Below are 13,595 nucleotides of genomic sequence, written 5' to 3'. Positions count from 1 at the left end.
AGCTCAATCAACTCGCCGAAGGGCTACTGCACAACTGCTGGTGGGAGGGAAGCGGCAGGAGAACCGGTGGGAGGGCAGAGTAGCAACTTGCTCAGCTCGTCTTCTCTGACTGCACCCTCACTGTATAATTTGAAGAATTGCATCTGTTAAAGCAAATATTTCCCCTATATATCTTGGCTTTGCTGTTGCCAGGACCTCCACCTCCTTACTGTTGTCTTTTGTTTCTCTAGAATTATAGTCTGTCTTCACTTCTTTCCCCCAGTAGGCCAGAGAGGAGCCCAAGTTATAGTCCAATACAGCTTAGGCAGGCCCTTGTGCCACATACTACTCAGCATTGGTGAGTTTTACTGGAAGTGAGCACACTGGAAGAAATTATAATAAACAGAAAACATCTATGAAGTGCAAGTGGTGTTGTGATCTCTCAATATAATTTAATTAGTTGTTCCCCTAACTCCACAAAAAAAAAAAGGTTACTTTATTTCTAAAAATCATATATTTAATTTCTGAGTGATTATTTAGGCTTGTGGTATTTAACATAGATCTGTTACAGGTAGTTCAGTTCTGTGCATAACCTGCAATTCTGCATTAACATTTGGTGGGAGAGCTCAAAAACGAGTTTCTTCAGTCTTCTTAGTAGAGGATACCTATATCACTGTGCAATAAACAAAAATTAAGAGATAAGATTGAGACAGTAAGTTGCACATCCTAGGGAACTACCTGCATTGCTTCATTATACTTTCAGTTAGTGAACAGTCATTTGGAACGGATCTCTTTTTTACATTTCAAATTTTTTTCTCCTTGAGTTGATCTTCCTTTTATCAAATATATTTAGTTTTCCCTGCTAGAGCAAAAAGGGAGTTTTTGTCTCCACAGATTATTCTGCTTTTTAGTTGATATTGTCCAACTTGATGAATCAGGTATTTCAAGTCCATACAAGTGTTTGATAAGAGTTTTGTGCTTTTGATTTGAGATCTGAATACTCAGCTTGGGGACTCAAGCTTGCTGAGGCAACCCTGTAAGACTAGGATAAGAGAAACACCAAAAGACATTCTTCTGTTTCCCTCTGCATTAGAGCTAGCCAGACCTTGATTTAAATCAGTAGTTAGGCATTAGGATGTCTGTGCTTGTATCTTAATGAGCAATGCTGTGTGCACGTGAAGGACGGTGTGATAGGAAGCTTTTTAGTGCTTTTGGTAAACGGTGCAGTAAAATGGAACATTTTAGCAGCCTCAGTATTGACTTGGAGATAAAATGAATTACTTTAAGCTCTCTCACAATACATTGCATTGTGTAGGTTTTACAGCTCTGGCTGTAGTATTTAAAAGAAGCATTCGTGAAGAGGGATGCAAGAGTGTAGTTGACTTTCAAAACCTGCTAATAATAAAATGGTTGAATGCTAATGGGAAAATCGGTGTAAAAGAATATTTCAGCAGTCAGTATGAGGTTGTGATGGAGAGCTCAATTTTTATGTAAGACTAGCCTCATTAGAGATCAACAAAATAAGACACAGTAGCTCAAACAACTGTTTGTTCCCCTCAAAAACAGAGGGTGGAAATTTTTAAAAGTGCCTAAATAAGCATTATATATTATTTCAGACAGTAATTAGCTGCTTTCACATTTGCCTAAATAAATCCAGTTAAGTTTCTTTTTTGCACTTTTCTAGAGTAAACAGAAACTACTTAAATAGTTTTAATGGCGAACTTTATCTTCTGGTAAGAGTCTTAGGTACATGGATGTCTCTAGAATGCTGTCAGGCTACTTATGTCCCGAGATGAGGGCTGTAGCCGGCATGCACTCTTGAGCAACTGCGGACCTGGCTAACTCTGTTAGGAGAGCTAGTTCTCTGTCTTGACAGGCAATGAAAGTGTAACTGAATCCCGTAGCTCTTTGTTAGTGGGCTGAATTTAACTTAAGTCTTTGTAATTCTACAGTAGGTGAACTATACTATAGCAAATTCTCGTTTTGGCTTGTTTTTCGCCCAGCTCATCCTACTTTCTCCATCCTATTCTAATCTCCCAAGAATTCTGGTCACTGTAGAGAGTTGACCAAAACATTTGCTTCCCCTACTGTAACTAACAAATACTGGCACATTGGTGTGCACGTGCGTACCGGCAGGGAGAACGTAGAGAACAGGAGCTAAGACAATGTACCCCATCACACCTCCAGGATCCTGTCCGTGAGTAATGCACATTTACTTACTCCAGTTTCCCTTACCAAGGAAGTGACAGCGGTTCAGGGGTTGTATGACTAACTTCTGTCTCCCTCAGACATCAGGTCCAATGCTGATATTTTAATACTAGCCTGGAATCAGCCTAATACTAATTTTCTGCTCTGAGATGACTTGTGTGACTTGTACAAAGTGATTTTTTTATGGTACTTGCTGTTAAAGTGAACAAGATGTAAAATCTGTTTCAGGTGGTTCTTTGATAGTGTGTTTGCTGACGGGCCTCTTTCCTAATGTTAGTAGTTTTGATTATAAAAATAAATTGCTTTTCCCTGATACTGTGTCTAAAGATAAATTATGTGAAATTTCATTATCCTTAGCAGTGGTCTGGTGCTGTCACCTATTTCACATGCCCACTAATATGTTCTCTTGCTCTTCCCTCTCACCTATGCTATTCAGAGAAATATTATTGATCTGTAATAATTTAAATGTGGGCATAAGGCTTCCTGGTTTTTTTTTTTCTTTAGATACTCAAAGGGTCGTCTGAGGCTAGTTATGTCAAAAATCCCTTAGTGATAACAAGTTTCCATTGCTCTAGTGAGTTAATAATAGCCTACTTAAGTCAGCAGGCACCAAAGTCTTCACTGTGATGATAGAGAATTACCTTTCTTTGTACGACATTAAAAATAAGTCAGATCTGTAAGTGGAACAGGCTAAGAAAGTGGTAGAGCAAGACCAACAACATTCACCCTTCCAGCTTGCTTTTGTAGTTGTAATGTGCTTCAGCACATAATGTATTAATCAGATGTTCGTGCACTTCATGAACCAGAAACGCAGGACCTTCTTTAAAACTGCAGCTCAAATACAGCTGAAATATATCCTTTACGTAGGTGAAGTGAACTTGCAGCCTGTATGCTGTCTATGAATAGCGGCTGCCAGAGCTGAGCTTTTTTCCTCTGGAAACAAATCGGAAGCAAATCGAGGGTAGGATTAATTATTTGGCTGGTCGCAGGAGCCCTTTCCTACTGCTTTATTTCCAGAGGTGGCCACCACTAACTCCTTTCTTGCATCTGTGATTTGTATTCCCTATGTGATGCGGAAGAGACTGGAAGTTGCTTGGGGAGGACAGCCAACAGATTCAGGCTATGTGAGTTGTTTTACTTCTGAAAGTGTGCCCCAAGCCTCATTCCTTCCAAAAATAAACCCAGAGTTTATAGCATTGGCTGTTCATTGTCTGATTGTATGTGTGGCACGTGCAAAGTAAGCCCAGCACTTGCCAGAAATGTGGGGTATGAACCAAACTAATTCTTTCATGTGGAGTAAATCTGGTGAGCCAGAAGTGCAAAGGTTTTAGCAGCCGTGCACAGTGTGTCCCATTGGTCCCTGCAGAAAGGACCAGGTTGAGTGGCCATTCTTGATACTCACAGAAATTATTTGACCCACTTAAAAAGGCTTGGCATCGTTTCTGTTGCGTGTCGATGAGTAGGTATGCTGACTCTACCTTCCTGCTGGTCTTATTTAAGGGAGTGTGTAGGCTTGCAATCTGCATCAACGGTAAGATTAGAATGACTGCAGACTGCAGCTAAATCATCAGTGTTGAGAGGGATGAAGAGGATGCAGACTATACAATTGTATCACTGTAGATAGGGAAGGAGAAGTAGGCTGTGTGCTTAAAAATGTAAGAGATTTGGGATTGGTTTATATTGGTGACTCGACATAATTAAAAATGGGTTTTGGATGAGGGACCCTGGCAGAAAGAAGCAGGCACTGTATGACAGTTTTGAAAACATTCCTATGTACTTTTACCATGTATTTTTTTGGAATCTCTCATTTGAACAAAGTGGGTATTAGAGTTAAAAATGTTGGCTGAAAAGCTGTAGCTATATTTTCCTTGCAGTTACTGCCACATGCTCCCTTTCTATCCTTTTCTTTTATCCGTGGTTGTAAGTTTTAGAGGGTAAAGAATTATTTTCATCTCGCTTGAAAACTCAGTGGGCTAATTCCTGGTTTGTTGCTTCTAGATCATAGCTTTGGTATATGTTTTGAAATACTTTATGGAATGCATTGAAATTTGGTTGGTCTGGGAGCTCATAGGAAGTAATTTATAGATTCTTTAGAAGGGCTAAAATTTTTTAGCTTGGTATTTCATTAGTCGGGAGGTTTGCAAATGTAAGCTATGTTGAAATAAATTTACTTACTCCAGTTTACAGCAGTGAAACTGGTTTACCTTCCTCTGTGTTTTCTTTTTCCTACCAAAAATCCAAATTCTGTTGATGGAAGTTGGGAAATAAAAAGCAAAATTTCTCCCCCTCACCCTTCCACCCCTCCCGCCCCCAATAGGATACTCTGCTTTTCTGAAGGCGTGTTCGGGAACAGCGTGCCATCTGCTGTGCTGATACAGTCTTATAAAGTCTCTGGTTTTGGCAAGTTTATTTAATTACTGTATCTGTTAATTGGACATATAACACTGAAGGTGTTTATTGTTATCTCAGCTGAGAGAAAGCCATTTTGGAATTACACCAGTGTTCGTGTGTCTTCTGAAATCAACTGATGGTTTACTCCAGTGTGACCTGAGATCTCTTATATTGTAGAATCAGTTGTGAAATATTTTCCAGGTATATTTTAATATTTTTTTTATGCCTTGTATGGATGGTGTATGCATTTTAAGATTTAATACTTTCTAAAAAGGAGGAGTCATTTTATGACTGGTCTAACTGCAGAACAGCATGCATCTTCACATGGGTGTTAAAGCAACAATTTTTTAAAAATTTATTTAAAATCATGCTGGATTTGCTCTGAATTTCCCCTGAAAGACCTGTATTGCAGTTAGAAGATAACTTTCCCAATGATGTGTGTAAAGTGGATTGAGTCTGAATGTAATAAAAATGTCCCAAAAATAATAGGTCTGTGGGTTTTATTCTGGTGCATCAGGATTAAAAATAAAGACTTCAGAATGTTAAATTCTGTATATGAATTTATGGTCTTCTGAAATAAATGAATCTACAAAAAAAATTCCCAAACAACTTAATCTTATGCTTTGTGTTTGGTGAAAAAATTCCCACAGAAGCAGCCTGTTCTCCAAATAGCACATTGGAATCACTGTCGTCAAGTTTGAGAGCGCTGTAAAAATCCCTTTTGACAAATCCCAAGTATTCTTTGCATCCAAAACTGCACGTGGATTTGGTGAGTTCGGTGGTGACTGCGTTACGTCAGAGAAGAAGTTGATGAAACAATACCTACTCTGTTAGAGACCTGGATTGCTGTGAAAACTGTTCAGAGCAAATCTCCTGAACTGTTTCATAAAGAACAGGATTGTTGAAGGTTTGTTTTCGGCACTAAGGGAGCCATTGATATGAAGATTGGTATCTTTGCTCGCTGGCTCATTTGCGGTCTGCTTCTGAATACAGTGTGCAGGAGAATTGACAGAAGACTTTCGCTGACTGCCCTTTTTCCTTCCCTCCTTCCTCAACAGTTTTTATTTAAAATAAAACCAATCTCTTTTTGCTGTTGAGCAATGTGTTTTCAGGACACATGTAGCAGTATTTTCGCGAGAGAAGTCTTTCAGCCCAGAAAACTAGAGCTGTTTGGTTTCATAGGAGTCAAGTGAAGCCAGGTGAACTGTTCTGCTCAGAACAGGATCTTCAGCATAGCAGAGACACTTTTCATGCACGGTGGGTCTGTCTGTGTCTGAGCCGTTCGGGTTCTGTGACAAGAGGTGCCCCATTTGTTTTTGGGAAAAAACAAATGAAACAACTTTTTCTTGTAGATGAGGCTGGTAGTTGTTTCAGAATAATAATAAAATAATCCTGATATGGACTGCAGGTAAAATATCCTTGCAAAAATCTTCATTTGTAGTGGATTAAACAACAATTTAAGATTAATGCACAATCCTTCTCATTTAGAGTGACATACTTCACAGGGATACATTAAAGCACTCTGTATAACTATCATTCGGCATTGTGATAATATCTGGGCCTTTTTGTCTTTCTAGTATTGCAGATATCCATACTTTCTATAGAAGTTGCCTAAAAAATTGGTAAGGTTGATTGGTATTCTAGGAATGAATTTTGTAAGCTTTTTGTGTGTGTTGTGTATTCTCTGGACAGACAGCACTGTTCTTCTTCGGCAGAGAGTCTTTTAAATATAGTTCGTAATACTAGCTGGCTAAATGCTTTGTATTCTTCCCCCCCTCCTTTAAAAAAAAAACAAAACAAAACAACCCAAACAGTAATTATGGAGGTATGTAATTTTAAATTGCAAGGAAAGCAAGTAAATTAAATGTCTGGGGTTTGCTGGAGCCAAGAGTTTAAAACAAACGTTAGCAAACATATGGCATCAAACTGCCTACCTTTTTCTTTTCTCTTCCCATCTGCTTATTTACTTAATGTTAGCTGAAGTTCTGAAGACTTTCCTCAAATGATAAATGTTTCCTTGAGGAACTGAGTTGTGCATGCTAGCATTTTTAATACAAAATTTTAGGTATTTTCTTTGAGAAATGTAGGCATAACTGTCTTTCAGATAACTCTCCACCCCATACGCAGCAGCTCAGTTACTTAGCTCATCCTGGGATGCACGTTTTCAGTATCATTCAGTTAATTTGTCCATGTACTTTGCCTGGAGCATGGTTCTTACTGCCTTAAGGGTTTGAAGCCCCTGCTGGAAATTTTTGCAGTGAAAGCTAGCATGCATTTTATTCATGGCATCTTTTCCTACAAGAAGTTTTATGAATTCTAAACTACTTGATATGCATTAACTTAACTGAATATCATATTCATCCTGGTTGTTTGGCTTTATTTGGTTTTATTCGATTTATTGAGTATAAAAGCGATAAGATGAAGGTTTGTTTGGAATTTCTGCCTTCCAGCTGTAGCTGCAGGAGCCCAGTGCTCAGTTAGGGGCTAGTTGGGTGGGCAGGGATCACAGTTCAGTCCCATGGTATAGCATGTGTTTAGCTAATGGATGGATATCTTAGATAAGAGATCCTCTTGTAAATCATGAAAAGAGTGTGTGCAGTATGTATAGTTATATAAGAAGCAGTAACTTGTCAGTGGACATTTCCGTGAATAGACAAGCTAAAGAACGTTCTTAGTACAGAATGTCTCTTAGAAATGTTCTGAAATTTATCTTGTTGGTTGTAAGTGACCTAGACAGATAGGACTGCTCTACGGCAGTGCTAGCATGAGTATTCCTGCTGCAGGCAGTTTCCACTGTATCTTCTTGTTTTCAGGCTTCCTGAAACTTTCCATGTATTTTCTTTTGCCCAAATGGAAACTTCAGCGTTCTGGAAAATTGGAGGCGGTGGGGAAAGAATATAGACTCTATTTATTTTTAAATAAAGGACAAATAAAATTGAAAGATCTTTTCCTTTAAAAACTATTGCATGTATTGAACTGCCATATAGTGTAAGCAAAGATTTGAAAGCTGAAATATGAGATGCTGTGGAAAGTGATATGACTTCTAAATTTGAAATTGAGGTCTATACAATCAGTAATTGAAATTTCTATTATCAGCCTTCCACAAAAGTCACAATTTGGAATATTATTTTTTAATCCAATTCAGTTTCCTGATTCAGCTGGTCAGCTTTGTAGAAAAATTGTCAGCAGAACTGCTAGGTTGGTATGCAGTCTTGCAGGTTGGAGAGCGGTATATTTAGGATAAGTTAAAGTCTAGTTTTGTAACAAATATTCTGTAATTTATGAGCCTCCAACAGTATACAGTATTACAAATGAGTAGAAGGAATAAACTGGGATCCTTTTGTACATGAACGGTTCATGATTTTCAGCTGTACAGTATATTTATACCTGTCATATTTGTGTTCATTGAAAGTCATGCAAGTTATTTTGAGATCTTGGCAAATAGGAGAGCTTACTTTCTATACAGAAAATAATTCAGACCAAACTTCTTGGATAAACTCAGAGAATTTCACAGTAGTTTGATAAGGCTCTGTTGTACTGTTGTCCATCAATTGCTGCCCTGCTAGAACTTAGTCATCTTATTATTTTAATATGTTGAATAAGAGGCTCTTTATATTATGTGAGTTGAAGGGGGGAGAGTGATAGGTTATTGGTTTTTTTTTTCTGAGGCCTGATCTCATACCGTACTTTGGTGACTGCTTCTTTTTGTTTGTAACCTGCTATATACAAAACCTTAAATTATAGTTAACTTTCTGTTAAAAGTTTCGTTCTACAAGGAGACTTGCTAAAAAATCCATCATGAATTTCAGTAAAGATAACATAAGGAATTCCTTGCATCCTGAGCAGGTACACTTAAATAATTTCTATTATTGATGCTTTGGAGTGCTAATACTATTGCTGAATCAAAAATAACTAATACAAAACGGCTGTGGTAAAACTTCCACCTGTTGTAAAAAGCTGTGGGATTATTTTAGCATTTATATACTGCCAGAAGTTGGAGGTACTATAGTCAGGCACATTCTCTTGAGTTTGTAGTTCAGCAAATAGTTGTGTAAGTTTTGTTTCAAATAGCAATTATAATTATTTCAGCACTTGTGAAACTGGTATGAAAGGACTTCTTTATTGGAAATAGTTTAAAGTATTTCCTTTAATCATGATCCCAGGGTGAGTATATCTCTTCTAGCTTATTGAATCAAATCTATGTGCTTTTTGTTTCTTGAAGTTCTTTCAGAAGTACTGAAAGACACAGTGAACTTTGTTGTCTGCTCAGAAATCAGTGCAACCAGAACGAGGTATCTTGCATAACCCTCTACAGCTTAAAGACTGAGCAAAAGCCTTGTTGGACACTTCAGGACTAGGAGTTAGTAGTTACTGTAGTACATCTTCCAAAAAGTAGAAGGTAAGGCGTTTTGGCGTGCAGATGAGATCCTGCCAACATTGATTGCTAAGACGTCTTAATGTGGTGAAATTTTCATAGATATCTTACTTGTAGGAAAAAGAGTTCTGGAATAATATTAATTGTATTAACATTTTTCTTGTAAGTCTTAAATTTTATTTAGCTTGAGAGATTTGAAATGCACGGGAGAGAATCTGGAAAGCTAAGTTTTTTTCCGCAAGATGCAAGTATGAAAGGAAAGAAAGTAAACAGTTGAAAAGTAGCTTATTGTATGTTGATACTACTTGTGCTTTTTGCTAAAATCTGACCGTATGTTTTTGGGGGAGGGTTCATAGTTCCTCTTTTCCCCCTTTTCTTTCCTTTTTCTTGAATAGCAGCATTACAGAGCTCATTGTATTGAGAGCTCCTGACCCATGTTGCCTGTAACCATCACGTAAGGTACGCCTTCTAAAACATACTAGCAAAACAGATCACTCCAATCAGCAGAAGTTGCCCCATTACTGGAGGCAGTGTTTAAGAGGTGTAGTTGTGTATGCTGTAAAGATGATTAAAAAGCTTTAATAAGAGTAGGCAATTTTTTTAAAAGTCTGATAAGTTGCATATTGATTTTTGACTACTGACTTGATCTCCTATTTTAACTTAATCTTTAGCTGATAAGAAAGTATTTCTTAGAGGTAATTGCTGCAACTAATTTATCTTGAACAGTGTCCTCACATCATCTTCCTTTTTCTTGTCATCACAGGAACATTATGTAATCGTAGTTCTTACTTACAGGGAAGGCAATACCGTGTGTCACTTCTTCCTACGTTTTTAATGTGATCTTTACCCGTTTATGGGAAATGTCTGTCACTTACTCTGTTCTCTTTTTGGTCTGGTTCCTGCTCCCCGCCCCCCCCCCGCTTTTTCCCCTCTCCTCAACTGAAAACAAAACTCTGTAATTAGCAAGTTCTGTATAAAATCTCTTGCCATAAAGATTGCTAAGTGTACAGGAGTGCTTCTGGAGAGAGTCTAATTTTATCAATTGAAAACTTCCAAGTATGTTTGTTTAATAATATTACAGAGCCTTGTCCATGTAAATAGCATAGATGCACCCATGCTCTACTGAAAAGACTTTCACTGCTGAAGAATAGAGAGAAATCCTTGATGAGTGGTTAAAACTGTACATTCTTTAAGATAAAAATCAATTTTTTTTTTAAATTTTCAGATCCGTTTATTATGAAAAGTGGTGTTGCACATTGTGAGCCAGTGTTCCTTGTCCCCAGCTTTGATCACCACTTAATAATAAAGCAATATTGCATGGAGCAGTTGACGCAATTACTTGTGGTTTATATACCTCAGATTTCAATATCTAGCATGTTATGCCTGTGATAGCTTGCTTCAAGGTGTGGTTTTAGCCAGCTGACTAAATCATTTAAGTATTAAATTACTCTTCTTTATCTTTTTGTATTCTGGAGGATCTGCAGAGTTCATATGTAAGCTTAAACTAGTACAATGTTAAAGTAATGATCTATACAAGATCTCAGTTTCAAGAAATTCTGTTCAAAAATACATACCCATATAAACAGTGGGAACACTCAGCTAAGCAGAAAGCAGCTTCCAGAACTGGGATTTATATCACAAAGGCTAAGGCTTAATAGTGTTAAAAAAGTACTATGAGAGGAGGAAGCTAAAAATTTGGACTACCTACTATACTTGTATTTTTATATATAGTATGATAAACATATATAAATGTACATACACACATATATCAAATTTATTTTTATAACACTGCTAATTTGATAAAGGTAGAGAAGACAGAAACCTATTTTGAGCCCAGCTCATGTAAGGCACAGGTGTCCTAGGAAATACCCAGCTCCTTTGTGGAAAGTGATGTGCTGCTCTTTTCTTATCCAAGAACTGAGGAGAATGCTACTGAAAGATTAGAGATGAATTTTGAGGACAGCAGATGAAGAGATCTTCTCTTTCACAAGCATGTTAAGAGTCAGTCTCTTCTATCTTCTGCTCCAAAGCAGAAGGGGGAAAAAAAACAAAACAAAGAAGATGCAAAAGCACTATAAACATAATAGAACCCTTTCATAACACCGTGTTTGCATATAATGTCTAATATCCTGCTTTTCCCTTGCTAGGCCTTCTTTCTTTCTCTTTTGCAACAGCATTCTTTCCCATGTATAGGTAAAGGAGGTAGGACAGTAGCGAATAATAGCTTTGGCTATTTATTCCAGGTGTTTAAAATATTAATTTAAATGTAAAATATATGGTGTGAGTGCTCATTCTGTTGTTTACAGTTCCTCTTCCCCGCCATGATTCTTCCCTGTGGATTGTGCCTCTACCTCTCTCCTACCCTTCTTTCTCTCTTGGGAAGTGCCGGTACCCTGCAACTTTCCATCCTCCTTGGAGGAGACTGGTGGCCCTCTTAATGTGAAGACAGAAACTGGAGCAGCAGTTTGTTGCTGTCTTGAGAGATTCATAGTCAAAGTTCACTAAGACAAAATATTGGAAGGACATCATGATGAATAATGTGGGAAAGATCTGCTGAGTCTGGGAAGTGTTTTGAAAGAGGGTGGGCAGTTGAGGAGCAGTTTTCCAGGGGCCTGTATTAAAACTAGCTGGTACATTCTTACCTGTAGTAATTTCTCTGTATTATCTTAAACTGATCTTGAAATTGTGGTACGTGAAAAACCATCCATCTTTGCTGAATCTTCTGTTATAATAGATCTGGAAAAAAAAAAAAATCTTAATTTCTTCATAGTTTCCATAGACCTCTATTTAGATACCTGTGAATAACATACATCAGTCTTTTTTCCCCTCATTGTAAAATAGAACAGATATGAAATTTCTCGAATTTTTCTAAAGCTAAAATGTAAATGTAGAACAGGGCATGCTGTCAGCAATGAAGAAATTTTAATGTAATCTTAATAAGGATTTAAAGCAATATGGCATAAGGTGCAAATTGGCATCCCAAGATTTTTTCTTGTTTTTAATTACTAAAAATCATGTCCGAGTTCCTTTCCCAATGTGTTGCTGAAACATGACGTAGCCGTTGGGTGTTATGCATATTGTTTAGCATGTAATCCTGAGATTATCGTGTAAGATAATGTTACATCGTTGTTTAAAGCAACTGAAATTATGTCCAGCTATTAGAATAGGTAAGCATTTGAAGAAGTAAACATCCTTAATCTCATGTTTCAGAACACGTTTCAAATTTAAGCTTAAAACACAGCTTAGAGATGCTAATTAAATTTGTTTATTGAAATGAAAAGTTTCTTGATGAAGAACGAAGGTTATGACCTATTTATTGCTACTAGAAAAGATTGCCAGTGTTGTTAGAAAACTTCCTTACCCACAGTTTCAAGATGAAAATTATACTTTATTAAAAAGGTTAATAGATGAATTTACTGTTACCTCAGTGTAGTGCAGTTAATTTTTAGAAATTGTAACTGATTTTTTTTTTCTTCTTAGCAAGGTAGGTAAACAATGTATTTTGAAATTGTTTGGAGTTTTTTGGTAATCTTTATTTGCATATTGCAAATTTTTGCTTTTTAAATGTTAGCTGTGAAAAATATTACTTTGGATTTTAACAGATTTGTGTATAAAATAATTTACGTAATGATTCTGGTTATCTCAACTTTTAGGCAGTGCGAGATGCTTTTAGAGGGTCATATATGGTTTTGTTAGTTTTTGGGAGACACCAAAATGTTAAATGACAATTTAACTTCTTTATGTTAGACACTACTTGCCTTCACCTTTAAATTAAAAAACCCCTCATGTTCTAATTCTTTTTTCCATAAAAAGCATTTTTCATTGCAAAGTTGTATGATTTGTATTTTTATAATACTGTTACACTTTTTATTTTTCAGTCCCAGAAATCCTGGATAGAAAATACTTTCACCAAGAGGGAGTGTGTGTATATTATACCAAGTTCAAAAGACCCCCACAGGTAAACGAGAAATGATGCAAGAACTCATTGCTGCTCTTTAAAATTAAAAAAAGTCAGTATTGTAAAGAGAGTGTATAATAGATTTTAAGACTAACTATCTGTATAAAATACTGTCTTTAGTTCACTCTTTCGTGACTGGGCATTGCCACTCTTTGTGTCTAGCTTGGATTTTTTTTTTTTTTTCCTTTTCTGAAAGTCCTTTGGCATTGCAGAAATCTAAAAAATGTTCCCCTGTTCTCTTTGCTTCTTCTTACCAGTCTTCCTAGTGATGTCTATGGTGTGCCTACAGTGTGGGGGGGTTGGAATTTTTTTTTTTTTTTTTTTTTGTGGCATAGTTCTGAAGTCAGAAAGTCTCATAGAGATATACTCTATTGGAATTTAAAGAACAGCAGTGTGAATGCGGGGTGAAGGGTAAAAATAAATCTGATGGTGCAGGAAAAACGGATGAAGAATTCATAGAAGAGTAAAGAAAAACAAGAATCGTGGTGGGAGAAAAAAAGTACAAAACAAAGACTGAAGAAATATTTGCTTCCAGGGAAGATAGATAATATAAGAACAGTTTGGATATCAAAAGATTTCATGTGGTGTCCAGTAATTTTTCATCCTGAAGTTCTGTAAGGAAAAAATGAGGCTGAAAAATTGGGAAATATATTTCTAGAGGGGAGGCTGAGACTAATGAAGAAT

General features: G+C 36.8%; 1 protein-coding gene across 1 annotated transcript in view; it reads left to right on the top strand.

Annotated features, from left to right (window-relative positions):
- TRPM7 (transient receptor potential cation channel subfamily M member 7) overlaps nucleotides 1-13,595 on the top strand; it is a 59,405-nt gene that overhangs the window by 9,595 nt on the left and 36,215 nt on the right. The window contains exon 2 of the mRNA XM_075159997.1: nucleotides 12,832-12,911. Coding sequence (XP_075016098.1) covers nucleotides 12,832-12,911 — 80 coding nt within the window. The remainder of the gene's footprint in view (nucleotides 1-12,831; nucleotides 12,912-13,595) is intronic.

This window comes from Calonectris borealis, chromosome 11, assembly GCF_964195595.1.
Source record: "Calonectris borealis chromosome 11, bCalBor7.hap1.2, whole genome shotgun sequence".
In the NCBI taxonomy this organism is placed as follows: Eukaryota; Metazoa; Chordata; class Aves; order Procellariiformes; family Procellariidae; genus Calonectris; species Calonectris borealis.
Note: the sequence above shows the minus strand (reverse complement) of the source record. Positions and strands in the feature narration are given on the sequence as shown.